Source organism: Canis lupus, chromosome 23, assembly GCF_003254725.2.
Source record: "Canis lupus dingo isolate Sandy chromosome 23, ASM325472v2, whole genome shotgun sequence".
Classification (NCBI taxonomy): domain Eukaryota; kingdom Metazoa; phylum Chordata; class Mammalia; order Carnivora; family Canidae; genus Canis; species Canis lupus.
The window spans coordinates 1,816,930-1,837,546 of NC_064265.1; the positions used below are offsets into that span (position 1 = coordinate 1,816,930).

The 20,617-nt window shown below is 43.4% G+C and overlaps 1 protein-coding gene across 1 annotated transcript; it reads right to left on the reverse strand.

The window, feature by feature from the left end:
• Positions 1-1,223: 1,223 nt before the first annotated feature.
• On the reverse strand, positions 1,224-19,072 carry LOC112668844 (N-acetylneuraminic acid phosphatase). The gene is made up of 2 exons (XM_025461488.3): positions 18,921-19,072; positions 1,224-2,553 (listed from the first exon to the last, which is right to left on the reverse strand). The coding sequence occupies exons 1-2, from the start codon at positions 19,008-19,010 to the stop codon at positions 1,897-1,899; spliced, it is 747 nt and encodes a 248-aa protein (XP_025317273.1). The 5' UTR covers positions 19,011-19,072; the 3' UTR covers positions 1,224-1,896.
• Between the last annotated feature and the right edge of the window lie 1,545 nt (positions 19,073-20,617).

The following is a 20,617-nucleotide window of genomic DNA, read 5'->3' on the forward strand; positions in this document are numbered from 1 at the left end:
ATGCAATATTGCATTACTGCACATACTGAATACAAACTGGAAGGACAAGGAAACAAACCACAGCCGCCTCCCCATAACTTTTGCTGAAGAACTGCTCACTTGACATTGTAGCATTGTAGGAACTATCTTGCTGAGATCTGTCACTACGATCTAGAAGCAAGGGACCTTCTCTGGTTAGCATACTGAATGCGACATTGCCTACATCCATCCTGTGGGATAGCTAGAAGGACAAACCCTAGGCATCATGCATCTATTAGAAAAATCATACACATAATTTTCCTGCCAAGATCATCCAATTTAATAATTTTTAAATAGCTAAATTATAATCAAGGTCACATGGGCACCATACCTGTAACTATACACATACATACCCTGTTCACAAATGGTTAGCTTTATAGCAACAACATTCTGGGACAGTCAAGGGTACAATCACAGTTTTAAAAATTAAGAGTGAAAAGTAAACACAACAGGACATTTGCACAATAGCAGAGAATCCTGTTCTTGGCAGTGAACAGGAAATGACTGGCTAAAGAAATAAGAATAGGCATAATCTAGAACCTAAGTATTATAATCAGAGGAGTTATAGCTATACATATTCTAACAGCCTAATATTTTACCTTAGTAGCTTCTTATACAAAAGTTAAAAAAAAAAAACCTGCCAAAAACCAACCCAAATTATTCTTTTTCCTTAACCATTTTACTCCAAGTTGGTGAAGTCATGAGACTGTCTAGCTTAATGGCCTAGAAAAAGTTTTCTAGTTGCAAGATGTTCTTAGTCATTAATTAATAAGCTTAAACACTGAGTTGGATATAGAAATTGGAAACAGGATATATTTCCTAAAATTTGCAAAATAGGAGATGTAAGGCAGATGGTAACACCAAAAGCCACTTAAATTATATTAAAATGGCACCCTGAAATTATTCATAGCAAAACGTAATTTCCTATTAGTTTTCATCATACAGGTCAAGTTATTCAGTCAATAAAGAATTTATGGAAGAGCAGCATAGTTATGCTGTACCTCTGAGGTACCCACACAAGGAAAATGACTTTTGGTGCCATGTGACTTCTACTTATCACCAGCCAGGAAGTCTAGTCCCTTGGACCCATTGTGTACCTGGGAAAAGATTGTAAAAATACTTCTGTAAGAGGTAAAGACTAATAATAATCTATAAGTGCACTCTAGAAAGATGCGAAAATGTCATGGAGAAGGAGCACCATATGCTGATTTTAACAGCTTTTTTACTGGAGAAATTTATTTGTCATGTATACACCATAGGAAAATTATCCCCCCTCCCCTCAAAAAAGGTCATGCAGAAAAACGATTCATAAAAGAATGTATACATTCAAAGTAGACAAAAATATGGTAGATGTTTTTAAAAAGAAAATATGCAAAATAATTTCACTATGGAATGCCTTGATTGGCATGTGACTTAGCACTTATTTCCTATTATCCAGATCCAATTGTTCTGATAAATCTCTATTATATATCTGTTTTAGAATATCTAGAATATCTATTTTAAAAATATATCTATTTTTAAGACAGAACATAAAACCTGTATTTGTGCATCCATGTATAAGCTATCTTGTCTGATATCTTCATGGATCCAAGATGCTAAAAGATTAATAAAATAATTTTTCAAAAACCTCAAGTCACAGATTAACAAATAATAGATTTCCTCAAGTTTTCTGAATTACACTACTAATAACTAGTAAGTTGTATTTATTAATGTGCTCTGGATTTTCAGATATAAATGCCAGTCAGTGGTTGGCTGGCTATTAAACTGTAAGTAAAATTATTCTTAGAACTGGGTCTTAATACATGGAATGCCTTAACTTTTCTTAGTTCAAAACCTGTATTTGACCCTAAAATACATAATCATGCCCTTTTCTATGCTTTAAGTTGACATACTGACTGTACGATCTATACTTTGTAAGACAGCAGGTAACTCTAGCACAGATGAAACTATATAATGTGGCATGGGGGAAGACTTCAGTGGCATTATTCCATTTTTATTTATCCAGACTGTTGCTTTCAGCCCTGCATTGAGGCCTCCTTGTATATCGGTTTCTAGTGTGTCACCAACCATCACACAGTCCCCAGGCTGTAGTCCAAGGAGATCACAGCAATGATAAAATATGGAAGGTGCTGGTTTCTCTTCTTTCTGCTCTCCACCTATAACGATAGCATCAAAATAGGACTGGCAGGCACAAGCCTCAATCTTCTCCCTCTGGGTCTGTCGGTCTCCATTTGTTAATAAAAGCAGGCGGACTTCTTTCCGAAGTTCAGTGAGCATGGCTTTGACATCTTCTGCTAGTATCATATGCTGTAAACGTGTAGATTTCCACAGGAAATAACATTCTTCAGCCAATTTCCTATTGGCTGCACCACCCTTCGTTTCAAGGATTGCTTCCTCCCAGTGTAAAGTCCTTAGGTCAGTAATGCATGTACTGGAAGGATGAAAACATTCCTTGCTGAGTTTAACTTGAACTTTGTCACAGATGGTTTTAGCCTCTTCTTTGTAGTGGTATTTTGATTGTAAAAGCTTTATCACCTAAATAAAGGAAAACAACTCCATTAACACACTTTGGGTGACTATAAGTATAGTCATGCCCTGAGAAGCTATTTTGCTATAATCCCAAAGTAGAGATTCCAACTCCATGTGTCTGCCCTAAGGCAGCTTTATTACCACACCATTTCTGGTGGGAATTGGTCTTGTGTTTAAATTTTAAAGAATACCAGAGGGAAGATCTCCCAATCATGTTATACAACTCATATATATATATATTTTTTTTAATATTTTATTTATTTATTCATGAGAGACAAAGAGAGAGAGGCAGAGACTCAGGCAGAGGGAGAAGCAGGCTCCATGCAGAAAGCCCAATGTGGGACTTGATCCCAGGACCTCAGGATCAGGCCCTGGGCCGAAGGCAGAGCTAAACCAATGAGCTGCCCAGGCTTCCCCATATTTTTTTTTTTTAAGATTTTATTTATTTATTCCTGACAGACACACACAGAGGCAGAGACACAGGCAGAGGGAGAAGCAGGCTCCCTGCGGGGAGCCTGATGTGGGACTTGATCCTGGGACTCTGGGATCATGCCCTGAGCCAAAGGCAGATGCTCAATGTCAGAGCCACCCAGACATCCCTCATTCATATTTTTGACCAATTTCTATTCTAAGAAGTGTCTTCAGATATAGTTCATAAAACTTTCATTTGGCAGTCCACCACCATTCATTCTGGTTATGAAGAAACAGAAACAAAACAGGTTTAAATTCAGTAAAACATTTTAAATTCCTCACAACCATCATTTAGGGTCTTCCCAGAAATAATGCTGGTTCATCCAACCTTTTCTTATCTTTTTGTATTTTGAGGCCTAAACTCATTACCATATAAAATGAGACTAATTCTATACTTTTAAAAATATGTGGGCAGCCCGGGTGGCTCAGCAGTTTAGCGCTGACTTCAGCTCTGAGAGTGATCCTGGAGACCCCGGATTGAGTCCCACGTCCAGCTCCCTGCATGGAGCCTGCTTCTCCCTCTGCCTGTGTCTCTGCCTTTCTCTCTGTCTCTCATGAATAAATAAATAAATAATCTTAAAAAGGGGGGGGGAGGGGCAAGATGGCGGAAGAGTAGGGACCGCAAATCACCTGTCCCCACCAAATTACCTAGATAACCTTCAAATCATCCTGAAAATCTACGAATTCGGCCTGAGATTTAAAGAGAGAACAGCTGGAATGCTACAGTGAGAAGAGTTCGCGCTTCTATCAAGGTAGGAAGACGGGGAAAAAGAAATAAAGAAGCAAAAGGCCTCCAAGGGGGAGGGGCCCGCGAGGAGCTGGACTGAGGCCGGGGCGAGTGTCCCCAGGACAGGAGAGCCCCGTCCCGGAGGAGCAGGAGCTGCACCGACCTTCCTGGGCGGAAAGACGCCCGCAGGGAGTTAGAGCAGGACCCAGGAGGGCGGGGATGCCCTCGGGCTCCCGGGGACACTAACAGACACCTGCGCCCCGGGAGAGTGCGCCGAGCTCCCTAAGGGCTGCAGCGCGCACGGCGGGACCCGGAGCAGCTCGGGGGGGCTCGGGGGCGGCTCCGCGGAGGGGGCTGCGGGGCGGGAGCAGCTCGGGGGGCTCGGGGGCGGCTCCCCGGAGGGGGCTGCGGGGCGGAAGCGCGAATCCAGCAGCGCAGGCCCCGGAGGCACAGGGCGCCGGGACACAGCCCAGGAGCCGGCCTCCCCCGGGACAGGCAGAGGCCCGGAGGGCCCAGGACAGCAAGGACGCTCCTGCCCGAGCTGAGCAGATCAGCGGCCCCGCCGGGAGCCTCCAGGTCCTGCAGACTGAGAGCTCCGGAGCTACTGCGGGGGCTGACTCCAGGTTTCCAGAGCTGGCCCCGCCACCGGGGTTGTTCCTCCTGGGGCCTCACGGGGTAAACAACCCCCACTGAGCCCTGCACCAGGCAGGGGGCAGGGCAGCTCCCCCAAGTGGTAACACCTGAAAATCAGCACAACAGGCCCCTCCCCCAGAAGACCAGCTGGACGGACAAGATCCAGGGGAAGTCAATGGACTTAAAGTATACAGAATCAGAAGATACTCCCCCGTGTTTGTTTTTTGCTTTTTGATTTGTTTGCTTCCCCCACCCTTTTTTCCTTTCTTTTTCTTTCTCTTTTTCTTCTCTTATTTTCTTTTTTCTTTTGCTCTTTTCTCTCCTTCTTTCTCTCCTCTCGTTTTCTCCTTTTCCCAAAACAACTTGTTTTTTGCATTCTGCACTGAGCAAAATGACTAGAAGGAAAAACTCACCTCAAAAGAAAGAATCAGACACAGTCCTCTCTCCCACAGAGTTACAAAATCTGGATTACAATTCAATGTCAGAAAGCCAATTCAGAAGCACTATTATACAGCTACTGGTGGCTCTAGAAAAAAGCATAAAGGACTCAAGAGACTTCATGACTGCAGAATTTAGATCCAATCAGGCAGAAATTAAAAGTCAACTGAATGAGACGCAATCCAAACTAGAAGTCCTAACGACGAGGGTTAACGAGGTGGAAGAACGAGTGAGTGACATAGAAGACAAGTTGATGGCAAAGAGGGAAACTGAGGAAAAAAGAGACAAACAATTAAAAGACCATGAAGATAGATTAAGGGAAATAAACGACAGCCTGAGGAAGATTGGGATTCCCGAGGGTGCCGAAAGGGACAGAGGGCCAGAATATGTATTTGAACAAATCATAGCTGAAAACTTTCCTAACCTGGGAAGGGAAACAGGCATTCATATCCAGGAAATAGAGAGATCCCCCCTCCTTAAAATCAATAAAAACCGTTCAACACCTCGACATTTAATAGTGAAGCTTGCAAATTCCAAAGATAAAGAGAAGATCCTTAAAGCAGCAAGAGACAAGAAATCCCTGACTTTTATGGGGAGGAGTATTAGGGTAACAGCAGACCTCTCCACAGAGACCTGGCAGGCCAGAAAGGGCTGGCAGGATATATTCAGGGTCCTAAATGAGAAGAACATGCAAACAAGAATACTTTATGCAGCAAGGCTCTCACTCAAAATGGAAGGAGAGATAAAGAGCTTCCAAGACAGGCAGGAACTGAAAAAGAATATGTGACCTCCAAACCAGCTCTGCAAGAAATTTTAAGGGGGACTCTTAAAATTCCCCTTTGAGAAGAAGTCCAGTGGAACAATCCACAAAAACAAGGATTGAATAGATATCATGATGACACTAAACTCATATCTGTCAATAGTAACTCTGAACGTGAATGGGCTTAATGACCCCATCAAAAGGCGCAGGGTTTCAGACTGGATAAAAAAGCAGGACCCATCTATTTGCTGTCTACAAGAGACTCATTTTAGACAGAAGGACACCTACAGCCTGAAAATAAAAGGTTGGAGAACCATTTACCATTCGAATGGTCCTCAAAAGAAAGCAGGGGTAGCCATCCTTATATCAGATAAACTAAAATTTACCCTGAAGACTGTAGTGAGAGATGAAGAGGGACACTATATCATACTTAAAGGATCTATCCAAGAAGAGGACTTAACAGTCCTCAATATATATGCCCCGAAAGTGGGAGCTGCCAAATATATCAATTAATAACCAAAGTAAAGAAATACTTAGATAATAATACACTTATACTTGGTGACTTCAATCTAGCTCTTTCTATACTTGATAGGTCTTCTAAGCACAACATCTCCAAAGAAAGGAGAGCTTTAAATGATACACTGGACCAGATGGATTTCACAGATATCTACAGAACTTTACATCCAAACTCAACTGAATACACATTCTTCTCAAGTGCACATGGAACTTTCTTCAGAATAGACCACATACTGGGTCACAAATCGGGTCTGAACCGATACCAAAAGATTGGGATCGTCCCCTGCATATTCTCAGACCATAATGCCTTGAAATTAGAACTAAATCACAACAAGAAGTTTGGAAGGACTTCAAACACGTGGAGGTTAAGGACCATCCTGCTAAAAGATGAAAGGGTCAACCAGGAAATTAAGGAAGAATTAAATAGATTCATGGAAACTAATGAGAATGAAGATACAACCGTTCAAAATCTTTGGGATGCAGCAAAAGCAGTCCTGAGGGGGAAATACATCACAATACAAGCATCCATTCAAAAACTGGAAAGAACTCAAATACAAAAGCTAACCTTACACCTGAAGGAGTTAGAGAAAAAACAGCAAAAAAAAAAAAAAAAAAAAACAAAAAAAACAGCAAATAGATCCTACAGCCAGCAGAAGAAGAGAGTTAATAAAGATTCGAGCAGAACTCAACAAAATCAAGACCAGAACTGTGGAACAGATCAACAAAACCAGAAGTTGGTTCTTTGAAAGAATTTTTTTAAAAATTTATTTATGATAGTCACACACACAGAGAGAGAGAGAGAGAGAGAGAGGCAGAGACACAGGCAGAGGGAGAAGCAGGCTCCATGCACCGGGAGCCCGACGTGGGATTCGATCCCGGGTCTCCAGGATTGCGCCCTGGGCCAAAGGCAGGCGCTAAACCACTGCGCCACCCAGGGATCCCTGAAAGAATTAATAAGATACATAAACCATTAGCCAGCCTTATTAAAAAGAAGAGAGAGAAGACTCAAATTAATAAAATCATGAATGAGAAAGGAGAGATCACTACCAACACCAAGGAAATACAAACGATTTTAAAAACATATTATGAACAGCTATACGCCAATAAATTAGGCAATCTGGAAGAAATGGACGCATTCCTGGAAAGCCACAAATTACCAAAACTGGAACAGGAAGAAATAGAAAACCTAAACAGGGTAATAACCAGGGAGGAAATTGAAGCAGTCATCAAAAACCTCCCAAGACACAAAAGTCCAGGGCCAGATGGCTTCCCAGGGGAATTCTATCAAACGTTTAAAGAAGAAACCATACCTATTCTACTAAAGCTGTTTGGAAAGATAGAAAGAGATGGAGTACTTCCAAATTCGTTCTATGAGGCCAGGATCACCTTAATTCCAAAACCAGACAAAGACCCCACCAAAAAGGAGAATTCCAGACCAATATCCCTGATGAACATGGATGCAAAAATTCTCAACAAGATACTAGCCAATAGGATCCAACAATACATTAAGAAAATTATTCACCATGACCAAGTAGGATTTATCCCTGGGACACAAGGCTGGTTCAACACTCGTAAAACAATCAATGTGATTCATCATATCAACAAGAGAAAAACCAAGAGCCATATGATCCTCTCACTAGATGCAGAAAAAGCATTTGACAAAATACAGCATCCATTGCTGATCAAAACACTTCAGAGCGTAGGGATAGAGGGAACATTCCTCGACATCTTAAAAGCCATCTATGAAAAGCCCACAGCAAATATTCTCAATGGGGAAGCACTGGGAGCCTTTCCCCTAAGATCAGGAACAAGACAGGGATGTCCACTCTCCCCACTGCTATTCAACATAGTACTGGAAGCCCTAGCCTCAGCAATCAGACAACAAAAAGACATTAAAGGCACTCAAATTGGCAAAGAAGAAGTCAAACTCTCCCTCTTCGCCGATGACATGATACTCTACATAGAAAACCCAAAAGCCTCCACCCCAAGATTGCTTGAATTCATATAGCAATTTGGTAGCATGGCAGGATACAGAATCAATGCCCAGAAGTCAGTGGCATTTCTATACACTAACAATGAGACTGAAGAAAGAGAAATTAAGGAGTCAATCCCATTTACAATTGCACCCAAAAGCATAAGATACCTAGGAATAAACCTAACCAAAGAGGTAAAGGATCTATACCCTAAACACTATAGAACACTTCTGAAAGAAATTGAGGAAGACACAGAGATGGAAAAATATTCCATGCTCATGGATTGGCAGAATTAATATTGTGAAAATGTCAATGATACCCAGGGCAATTTACACGTTTAATGCAATCCCTATCAAAATACCATGGACTTTCCTCAGAGAGTTAGAACAAATTATTTTAAGATTTGTGTGGAATCAGAAAAGACCCCGAATAGCAGGGGAATTTTAAAAAAGAAAACCATATCTGGGGGCATCACAATGCCAGATTTCAGGCTGTACTACAAAGCTGTGGTCATCAAGACAGTGTGGTACTGGCACAAAAACAGACACAGAGATCAATGGAACAGAATAGAGAACCCAGAAGTGAACCCTGAACTTTATGGTCAACTAATATTCGATAAAGGAGGAAAGACTATCCATTGGAAGAAAGACAATCTCTTCAATAAATGGTGCTGGGAAAATGGGACATCCACATGCAGAAGAATGAAACTAGACCACTCTCTTTCACCATACACAAAGATAAACTCAAAATGGAGGAAAGATCTAAATGTGAGACAAGATTCCATCAAAATCCTAGAGAAGAACACAGGCAACACCCTTTTTGAACTCGGCCACAGTAACTTCTTGCAAGATACATCCACGAAGGCAAAAGAAACAAAAGCAAAAATGAACTATTGGGACTTCAGCAAGATAAGAAGCTTTTGCACAGCAAAGGATACAGTCAACAAAACTAAAAGACAACCTACAGAATGGGAGAAGATATTTGCAAATGACATATCAGATAAAGGCTAGTTTCCAAGATCTATAAAGAACTTATTAAACTCAACACCAAAGAAACAAACAATCCAATCATGAAATGGGCAAAAGACATGAACAGAAATGTCACAGAGGAAGACATAGACATGGCCAACACGCACATGAGAAAATGCTCTGCATCACTTGCCATCAGGGAAATTCAAATAACCACAATGAGATCCCACCTCACCCCAGTGAGAATGGGGAAAATTAACAAGGCAGGAATCCACAAATGTTGGAGAGGATGCAGAGAAAAGGGAACCCTCTTACACTGTTGGTGGGAATGTGAACTGGTGCAGCCACTCTGGAAAACTGTGTGGAGGTTCCTCAAAGAGTTAAAAATAGACCTGCCCTATGACCCAGCAATTGCACTGTTGAGGATTTACCCCAAAGACACAGATGCAATGAAACGCCGGGACACCTGCACCCCAATGTTTATAGCAGCAATGTCCACAATAGCTAAACTGTGGAAGGAGCCTCGGTGTCCATCGAAAGATGAATGGATAAAGAAGATGTGGTCTATGTATACAATGGAATATTACTCAGACATTAGAAACAACAAATACCCACCATCTGCTTCAACATGGATGGAACTGGAGGGTATTATGCTGAGTGAAGTAAGTCAATCGGAGAAGGACAGACCTTATATGTTCTCATTCATTTGGGGAACATAAATAATAGTGAAAGGGAATATAAGGGAAGGGAGAAGAAATGTGTGGGAAATATCAGAAAGGGAGACAGAACATAGAGACTCCTAACTCTGGGAAACGAACTAGGGGTAGTGGAAGGGGAGGAGGGCGGGGGTGAATGGGTGACGGGCACTGAGGGGGGCACTTGAGGGGATGAGCACTGGGTGTTATTCTGTATGTTGGTAAATTGAACCCCAATAAAAAATAAATTTATTAAAAAAAAAACCACATGTATTCAGTTCTAATAGAATCCAATATGTTCCGTGATTTCAGCAGTTTAACAACCCAGTGCTTCTTCCAAACCTACTTTTCCAGATAAAAAACTTCAAGGAGTTCTTTTTTTTTTTTTTTTTTAAGATCTTATTTATTTACTCATAGAGACAGAGAGAGAGAGGCAGAGACACAGGCAGAGGGAGAAGCAGGCTCCATGCAAGGAGCCCGACGTGGGACTCGATCCCGGGTCTCCAGGATCACGCCCCGGGCTGCAGGCGGCGCTAAACCGCTGCACCACCGGGGCTGCCCAAGGAGTTCTGAGTCATCCTTTGTTACACTGATTCTGAATCCCTCATCAGATTACATGCTCCCTCTCATATTCCCACAACTTTTTATCTTGGCTTTTATTACGTTAGGTTCTTTTCCATTTGGCCTGTCTTCTAACATCTGCGACCCTAATGTGGTGAGCATTGTGCCTAATGCTCACATATATTATATCTAACCTTTCCATGACTCTGCAAGGGACTTACCTGCCTTTTTGAGATGAGGAAATGGAAAATAAGAACTAAGTAACTTGCCTGAGCTGGAATTTAAATCCACACTTGCCTACTTCCAAAGCACACATGCTTGCCTTTACGCTATTGTATTAGGCAACGGAGGCTGGGTTTGTTGCCCTCATAACATTTAGTGGGGAAAATAAGCAGGTGTGCAACCACCATAAATGCTGGGTTGAGTGGTATGACAGTCATGTAAACAACAGCAGAAAGAAAATGTAAAAAGCAAGTCATTCCACAGGGTACCAGATTAAGACTTGGCAGAGAAAGTAACACTTAAACCAAAGTGTTACCAAGTCTATAAGGTAGGTATGGGAGGAGGATGTAATGATTCTAGACAGAAGGAATAGCATGAACAAAGATATAGAGCTTAGAATTTTGAGAACTGGGAAAGGTGACTTCCCAGTGAGAAGCTGAGTTCAAGCTGAAATGTAAGACATGTGAGGGAGGATCCTAAAAGAGGATCCTATTAGATGAGGCTGGAGAGCCTGTTTGCAACTGGTTAGTAAAGGGCCTTCAATCTCAGGCTGCTACAGATGCTACCCAAATCCCCTTGGCATACACTATTTCCACACATGCCAATGGCTTCATACTGTTAAGTAAGTCATTGGGCTTCTCAGTCTAAGGGCTTTATTTGACCATAGGAGCACCCATGCACACAAATGGGTGAAGTAGTGCCCTGGTAGCAGGCCTCAACCAACAAGGGGCAGAAATTGGTAGGTTAATATCCCAGCTTCCTTGCTTTCTTTCTTTCTTTCTTTCTTTCTTTCTTTCTTTCTTTCTTTCTTTTTTTTAAGATTTATTTGTTTGAGAGAAAGAGAGAGAGAGAGACAGAGAGAGAACAATGCAGGTAGAGAGGCAGAGGGAGAGAGAGAAACAGACACACTGCTGAGCAGGGAGCCCAACATAGAGCTCAATCCCAGAACCCTGGGATCATGACCTGAGCCCAAGGCAGACACTTAACTGATTGAGCCACCAAGGTGACCCAATATCCCAGCTTTCTTATCCCTTGGGAGGGAAAGCTGAAGCATGCTCTGCATGCTGTCTACCAGAGTTCCCCAACTGTTCATTCCAGCAACCTGCTCATTTATTAGATTCTCTACCTTCCTCATATGAGTCCACCACTATTCTATGGCACTTCCAAGGATCACCTCCCAAATGGACTACCTGCATTTGAAGTCCCTGTCTTAGGGACATCTGGGGAAAGTTGACAATGCCAAGACAATTTTGGATCTTTGGATGATGAGTGCAGTGCGCATAGCTGGGACTAAAAACTGTCTGCTGAGGTCCAACAAGTTAAAACGTGTTTTAAACTATATAGGGAACAATGCTACTCATACCAGACACTCAATTTACCTACTGAAGAGAAGAAAGAGATTAAAAGACACATTTTTCTTCCTTTAAATAGAAGAATCACATAAGAAGTAAAAGAAATATTGTTTAGGTTATTTGTGCTCATAAAAAAATGCAATAGTTAAGAAAAGTCTTATTAATTCAAGAAAAATATAATATCCCTAAGAATTTTAGAGGAAGGCAAAGTTAAATTTCAATTAACAAACCAGGTTTTTACAGCCTTCATGCTAATGTCACCATCTTTTCTAACAATGTCAGTTGAATTTCTTGAGCTATGATAGAAGGGTGACTGTAAAGTTTTAGCAAACCTATTGCTATACAATAAAAGAACACAGGCCTCTCTAGAAGTCCACAGGCCTCTCTAGAAGTCCACAGTGCTTAAGCTTAAATAGGTGCTAGCTCATAGTTAGCAGAGAGTGCTCAATAAATGTTCAAATTCCTATTACTACAATTAGCAATTCATTTTACATGTCCTTAGGGCTCTGAAAAAACAAAATCAGTTCACCTTTCAGGGGCATTTGTAAATCTATAGCATACCACTGTCAAGTTTTGAAATTTCTTCCCATTATGTCCTCTGAATTAACTTTCCCATTTTTTTCACATAGCAACTGATTATAAATTCATTTGGGGCCACACATAATATTTAACTTTAACATGTTTTGGGAAAGGAACACCTGAGTGGCTCAGCGGTTGAGCATCTGCCTTAAGCTTAGGGCATGACCCCAGAGTCCTGAGATCGAGTCCCACATTGGACTCCTTGCATGGAGTCTGCTTCTCCCTCTGCCTATGTCTCTGGTTCTCTCTCTCTCTATGTCTGGGTCTCTCTCTCTCTCATGAATAAATAAATAAAATATTAAAAAATATTTTTGGAAAAAGCTTACCAGTCATTTACATATTATTAAAACAGAAATAACACCTATTCAATCACTATGTTGTACACCTGAAACTAGTGTAACACTATTGTGTGTCAACTATACTTCAATAGAAACAAAAAACACCTAAGTAGAATTAGTTCATATTATTACTAGTATAAACATTGCATTGAGAAAATGGGAGTTTTGATTGAATTGGGGGTGGAGGAAAATGATCTCTAACTTGGAGGCGTGATGACATTTTGTGCAAGGGACAAGGCGGGCTTGAAAAGGATTCTGAATACAATTAAGCCCACCAAGGACCTAGAGGTCTGAAGAAAGGGGCCCTAAGAAAGTAAAGGGGGGGGAGCCAGCCCAGGTGGCTTAGCGGTTTAGAGCTGCCTTCAGGCCGGAGTGTGATCCTGGAGACCTGGGACTGAGTCCCATGTCAGGCTCCTTGCATGGAAGCCTGCTTCTCCTTCTGTCTGTGTCTCTGCCTCTCTCTGTGTCTCTCATGAATAAATAAAATCTATTAAAAAAAAAAAAGTGAAGGGGACAGGGGGTATCAATTTGTAGATATAAGAGAAACTGAAGCTTCTGCTTCAAAACTCTATTTAAGTCTCATCTTAACCCATACAAAAAAAGGAAACTGTAGCCTTCTAACCTGCTCTCTGGACCCTATCATCAGAACTTAAACCCTTTTGAAGGCTAGTATGGGAACTATATAATACAATAACACTATGACATGATATCAAGTGGCTGAATTCCAAATAAACCTGAGTTAACAATACATGTTCACAGGGGCACATGGGTGGCTCAGTCGGTTGGGCACCTGACTTTTGATTTAGGCTCAGCTCGTGATCTTGGGGTCCTGGGATCAAGCCCCACATTGGGCTCTGCACTTGGTCTCAGGTCTGCCTGGGATTCCCTCTCCCTGCCCATCCCCCTGCTTGTGCTCACTCTAAAATAAATTAAAATAAAATCTTAAAAAAAATACATGCTCACAAAATATGATTGCCTCCACACATACAGCCTAACAATTCAAGCAGCCCTCCTGTTAGTTTTAGTCCAAGTCTTTCTTCAAACATCATCTACTCTAAGTGACCTACCTGACCAACCTATTTAAAATAAACTGCAATTCATTCTCCTCTCTTTTCCGAACATACTTACGAATAATAATACATTTGATGTATTATGTTCCCAGTCAACCACCACTAGAAAGTAAACTCAGAAATGCAGAAATCTTTTCTGCTCTGTTCACTGAGAAACTCCAAATTTGTGTGGACAGCTTCCTCTTGGGTAGTGACAATGAAAGAAAGGCCTGAAGAGGGTAGAAAGAAATAAGTTTCCCAGAAGATTAAAAAAAAAACAACTAAACAGATGTATATAGTCAGTATATGACTCCTTCTTCCCAAGCCCAAGGCAATGTCTAGACCTTTCTTCCCTTTCTCCTTTCATAAATCAGAGTATATATGAAAGCTGGTATGTTACTTTTGAATATTCCAACATTTACGGATGGCGTTGTATTCTTATGTGACAAAGCACTCCTTGTAGAGTCAAAAGCACACAACTCAATTCTGCTCATTTAATAGGATGTTTATAAAGAGGTGGCAACAGAACCAAGTCTGAAGACCTGGATTTTTATCCATCTGTACATTCATTATTCATTCAATATTTACCATGGATCAGATGAATATGACTAACATAGTTTATTTCTTCTTAAGAAGCTATTAAGTTGCAGGCATCTGAGTTGCAGAAATTAACTGTAGTATCTTTTGATATTGTATCTTGAACAAAATACAGTGTTGGTATAAACTAGGGAGAAATACAATCTGACCTTTTTTCAGGAATGTGGAAGATGAACTGGACAGAGTGAGCTTGGAGACACTATCAGAGCAATAGTCTAGGAGACAGACAAGTCCACCTTTAAGATGAGGGGCGGGGGGATATGCAGGAGAGGACACACTGGGTGACAGGGTGGATAGTACAATTCATCATGTATACATTTGGATGCTATATACTTCCTATGCATTAAACTAAGTCTGATAAGGACACTGAGGACTAATATCACCTTTCAAATTTTTATTTTATTTTTAAATTTTTTTTCAAAAAAAATTTTTTTTAATTTATTTATGATAGTCACAGAGAGAGAGAGAGAGAGAGAGAGAGGCGCAGAGGGAGAAGCAGGCTCCATGCACCGGGAGCCCGACGTGGGATTCGATCCCGGGTCTCCAGGATTGCGCCCTGGGCCAAAGGCAGGCGCCAAACCGCTGCACCACCCAGGGATCCCTACCTTTCAAATTTTTAAATAAGGATTTAAGATTTCCAGTGGTTAGGTAACTGTTCAGGCACTTTCAGCTGTGATTCAAGCTGTGTTCATGCCTGATTTTAAAGCATGAATTCTTAGCCTATAGTATGATTTGGCCTAAACCAAGAATTTAATTGCAATATTGTGCAAGAACACACAAGTAAATATATACTATTGGCAGCTAGAGACACTGGAGGAAATATAGCACAGGGTGGTGACCCTCATGTCAAGAGTATGAAAATGAAAGGGACAGTCCATAGTATGGAATGCCACAGCAAAGTCATTAGAACAGACTTAAAATATCCATTGATTCTGGCAATTTGGGAAGTGCCTAATGACCTGGCAAGACTATTTCGTTAAGTAGCACGAAGAAATGTTATATGTCAAGAGATAAAAGAATAAATAAAAGTAGAGATGTGGAGATAATGTATATAGATTTCTTTTGAAAAACATGACTGTCAATACAAAGACAGACGCATAGATCAAAATAGAATAGAACAGAGAATCCAAAAATGGACCCTCAACTCTATGGTTAATCTTCCACAGAGCAGGAAAGAATGTCCAATGGAAAAAAGACATCTCTTCAACAAACAGTGTTGGGAAAATTGGACAGCCACATGCAGAAGAATGAAACTGGACCATTCTCTTACACCATACACAAAAATATACTCAAAATGAATGAAAGACTTATGTTAGACAGGAATCCATCAAAGTCCTGGAGAAAGGGCAGCCCAGGTGGCTCGGTGGTTTGGCGCCACCTTCAGCCAGGGGTGTGATCCTGGAGACCCGGGATCGAGTCCCACATTGGGCTCCCTGCGTGCAGCCTGCTTCTCCCTCTGCCTGTGTCTGTGCCTCTCTCTCTCTCTCTCTGTGTGTGTCTTGTGAATAAAATCTTAAAAAAAAAATCCTAGAGAAGAACACAGGCAGTAACCTCTTTGACCTTGGCCTCTTTGACTTCTTGCTATACGTGTCTCCAGAGGCAAGGGAAACAAAAGCAAAAATGAACAACTGGGATTTCATCAAAATAAAAACCTTCTGCACAGCAAAAGAAACCGTCAACAAAACTAAAATGTAACCTATGGAATGGGAGAAGATATCTGCAAATGACATATCAGATAAAGGGCTAGTTTCCAAGATCTATAAAGAACTTATCGGGATCCCTGGGTGGCGCAGCGGTTTAGTGCCTGCCTTTGGCCCAGGGCGCGATCCTGGAGACCCGGGATCAAATCCCACGTCGGGCTCCCAGTGCATGGAGCCTGCTTCTCCCTCTGCCTGTGTCTCTGCCTCTCTCTCTCTCTCTGTGACTATCACAAATAAATAAAAATTTTAAAAAAAAAAAGAACTTCTCAAACTCAACATCCAAGAAACAAACAATCCAGTCAAGAAACGGGCAGAAAACATAGACTCCTCTCCAAAGAAAATGGTCAACAGACCCATGAAGAAATGCTCCACATCACTTGGCATCAGAGAAATACAAATCAAAACCACAATGAGATACCACTTTACACCAGTGAGAATGGCTAAAACTAACAACTCAGGGAACGAGAGATGTTGGCGAGGATGTGGAGAAAGGGGAATTCTCCGACAATGTTGGTGGGGATGCAAACTGGTGCAGCCACTCTGGAAAACAGAGGTTCCTCAAGAAGTTAAAAACAGAGCTACCCTAAGACCCAGCAATTGCACTACACGGTATTTATCCAAATAATTCAGAGTGATTTGAAGGGGCACATACACCCCAATGTTTAAAGCAGCAATGCCCACAGTAGCCAAAATATGGAAGGAGCCCAGCTGTCCATTGACAGATGAATGAATAAAGAAGATGTGGTATATACGTAAAATGGAGTATTACTCAGTCATCAAAAAATGGTATCTTGACATTTGCAATGACACAGATGGAGCTAGAAGGTATTATGCTAAGCGAAATAAGTCAGAGAAAGACAAATACCACATGATTTCATGATTTGTGGAATTTAAGAAACAAAACAGATGAACATAGGGGAAGTGAAAGAAAATAAGATTAAAAAAAAAAAAAGTGTGGGAGGCAAACCATGAGAGACTTAACTCTAGAGAGCAATCCTGGAGGGGAGGTGGGTTGGAAAATGGGGTAATGAGTAATGGGCATGAAGGAGGACATTTGATGTAATAAGCACTGGGTATTGGGCAGCCTGGGTGGCTCAGCGGTTTAGCCCAGGGCATGATCCTGGAGAACTGGGATCAAGTCCTGTGTCGGTCTCCCTGCATGGAGCCTGCTTCTCCCTTTGCCTGTGTCTCTACCTCTCTGTCTGTTTCTCATGAATAAATAAAATCTTAAAAAAAAAAAGCACTGGGTATTATATGCAACTGATGAATCACTAAATTCTACCCCTGAAACTAATAAAACATTATATACTAATAAAACATTATATACTAAGTAACTTGAATTTAAATTAAAAACAAAAAAACAAAAAAACAAGGCCGGAAGAGAAACAGGTATCATCTAGTGAAGGAAGAAGGGCTCAAGGGAGGCATTCTTTTCTTTTTTTTTAAAGATTTATTTATTTATTCATTCATGATAGACAGAGAGAGAGAGAGGCAGAGACACAGGCAGAGGGAGAAGCAGGCTCCATGCGGGGAGCCCGACGTGGGACTCGATCCCGGGACTCCAGGATCACGCCCTGGGCTGAAGGCGGCGCTAAACCGCTGAGCCACCCAGGGATCCCCTGAGGCATTCTTTTTTATTTTTTAAATGTGGGACAGACCTGAATATGCAGGAGTGGAAGGTATCAAGACAGAGGATGAAGGTGCAGGGAGTCAAAACCTGAGGCACCTGCATGGCTCAGTAAGGTAAGCATCAAGCCTCTTGACATGGGCTTAGGTCTTGATCTCACCATCCTGAGGTTGGGCCACAGTCCAGCCCCACCTTTGGGGGGGGGGGGGTTTAAAAAAAAAAAAAGATCCAGGGAGTCAAAACCTAATTAGTGAAGCAGAAAGTGGTTGGGACTCCCAGAGTTCAAGTATGAGCTTCTGAAACGGTGTTTTTCCCATTTGATAATCCTTGGTTTTCTCCCTAGAGCTGAAGGCAGAAGCAAGCCACCAGGGGTGGATTTGGGGCTGGACGAGATCTGAGGCAGCATTTGTGGGTGTATAAAGAAGAGAATGCTGCTGAACAATGCCCCATGAAAGAGATGCTCTTGGCAAGCACGGACTAAGAACGTCAGTCACTTAGGAAACCTAGGGTCACACTTAGAGCAGGGAGACTGAATTTCTGCGGAGAAAACTCTCTTAAGTCAACTAAGTGGGATCCCTGGGTGGCGCAGCGGTTTGGCGCCTGCCTTTGGCCCAGGGCGCGATCCTGGAGACCCGGGATCGAATCCCACGTCGGGCTCCCGGTGCATGGGGCCTGCTTCTCCCTCTGCCTGTGTCTCTGCCTCTTTCTCTCTCTGTGACTATCATAAATAAAAATTAAAAAAAAAAAAAGTCAACTAAGTGCAGGCTTGCCGCAGACGGCTGTGTAACTTCTGGGGTTTCCTCCACGATGAACCCAAGCCCACCGAGCGTGGGGACTACCATCCCCGGGGGTCAAGCGCGGAGAGCCTGGCGTTGTGTGTGGGCAGGATGAGCAACAGCGTTCCCGGTCCCGCAGCCTGGCCACAACTTCCAGACCCCGCTTCTCAGAGCCCGGGGAGCCCCAGGGCGTTAGGGAAGGCGGCAGCCGCAGCGGGCACCACCGCCTGCAGCCCGGCCCACCTGCCCTCCCGGCACCGGATGCCTCTCCAAGGACAGAAGGCAGTGCCTCCGGGGCCACCTGGCAGTGGAAAGGTCGGGGTGGGAGGCCAGCGAGGGTCAGGAAAGCGCGGAGCGGGGCGGGCGCGGACCGCGGGAGTCGGGAAGTTACCTCCAGCATGCCTCTTCTGCTTGCCGCGGCCGTGTCGATGAGGGTGTTATCCAGGTCGAAGAAAACGGCTCGCACCCGGTTCAGCACCATTCCGCCAGCCGGAGGCTCAGGGCGCCGACCTGCCGCAGCCCGCGCCGCCCCCGCCCCCGCCGCCCGCCGCCCGCCGCCCGCCGCCCGCCGCCCGCGTGAGGAGGTCCCCGCGGCCCGGAAGACGCGGGCGGAGCCGTGAAGTCACCTGACCCTCCGGCGCTGCGGGGGGACTCCCGCGAGATGTCTTACTATTGGAGCGTCGGACAGTAGCAGATGTCGCGAGACTCCGGGATCCAAGTCCGTCCGGGGCGACCGAGTAGTCTCCGTCTGTGGGCGAGTAGTTGGTCACCTTAGCGGTGTGAGGGTGGACGGTGGTTAGTAGCGCGGCCTCCTTGCCATGCTCTTTCTGCTTAGGTCTCTTTTCCTGGCGTGAGGAGAGTGCTTGGGCGAGGTTTTCTGTGTGCTCTGGCGCCTGGGAAGGAGGCTGAGAACCAGCTGGCTGCTCGGTCAGGCTGTGGGGGCGCGGGGCGGGGGGCGGGGGGCGCCGAGGGCCGCCCCCAGCCGGGCGTGAGTGTGCGTGTCCGGGGCCCCGCGTCCCGTCAGCAGCAGGGACGCCAGTGCAGTGCGGAGGGGCGGTACTGACCTACGGCTTTGAGCTGCTGCACTACGGCCGGAGCTCTCACCACTAGCCTGCATTCCTGAAGACCCGTGTTTCACGGCTGTGCCTGCAAAAACCGAGGGCTTTGTAGGATCTGCTGATGTGTTGTCCACTTAGATTGCTCTTCCTGAAGGTTTGGATTTCCAGGTTTTAGGATACCTCACAAATGGGTGGTTTTCAAGTATAGCAAGGGGCTGGAGGACCTAATCTGTTAATCTCCAGAATGGCAGTAACAACTGCTTTCTAATCTGAGCAGAACAAAAATGTTGAGATTAATCTCTAAGCTTCTAAATTGTCTCTATTGGGTAACTTTACTGAAATGTAGATATGTGGTCATCTTCAGTGACCAGAAATTGTTTATCATATAGGATGGGGCTGCAGGCCAAATCTACCACCAGAATTTGGTTGGCTCTGTGATCAAAGAGTGGTTTACATTTTTACAAGTGATTGGAGGAAGTCATCAGGGAACTATAAATTGAAACACTGGTAAGAAAGGCTAAAATTTAACAGCTCAGGGAATAAGAGATGTTGGCGAGGTTGCAGAGAGAATGTAACCCTCTTCCGTTGTTGATGGGGGTGCAAACTGGTGCAGCCACTCTGGAAAACAGTCTGAAGGATCCTCAAGAAGTTAAAAATAGGGATCCCTGGGTGGCGCAGCGGTTTGGCGCCTGCCTTTGGCCCAGGGCGCGATCCTGGAGACCCGGGATCGAATCCCACGTCGGGCTCCCGGTGCATGGAGCCTGCTTCTCCCTCTGCCTGTGTCTCTGCCTCTCTCTCTCTCTCTCTCTCTCTCTCTGTGACTATCATAAATAAATAAAAATTTAAAAAATTTTAAAAAAAAAGAAGTTAAAAATAGAGCTACTCTAGGACCCAGCAATTGCACTACTGGGGATTTATTCAAAGAATACAAAGAGAGTGATTTGAAGGAGCACATACACCCCAATGTTTAGACCAGCAAAGCCCTCAGTAGCCAAAATATGGAAGGAGCCCAGCTGTCCATTGAAAGATG

What these genes read in the sequence shown, in the direction of transcription:
- LOC112668844 (XM_025461488.3), bottom strand. Translation starts at nt 19,010, where the DNA reads ATGGTGCTGAACCGGGTGCGAGCCGTTTTCTTCGACCTGGATAACACC. An exon ending in GCAGAAGAGGCATGCTGGAG is followed by an intron (nt 2,554 to 18,920) that starts GTAACTTCCCGA and finishes TCCTTTATTTAG; the next exon opens with GTGATAAAGCTTTTACAATC.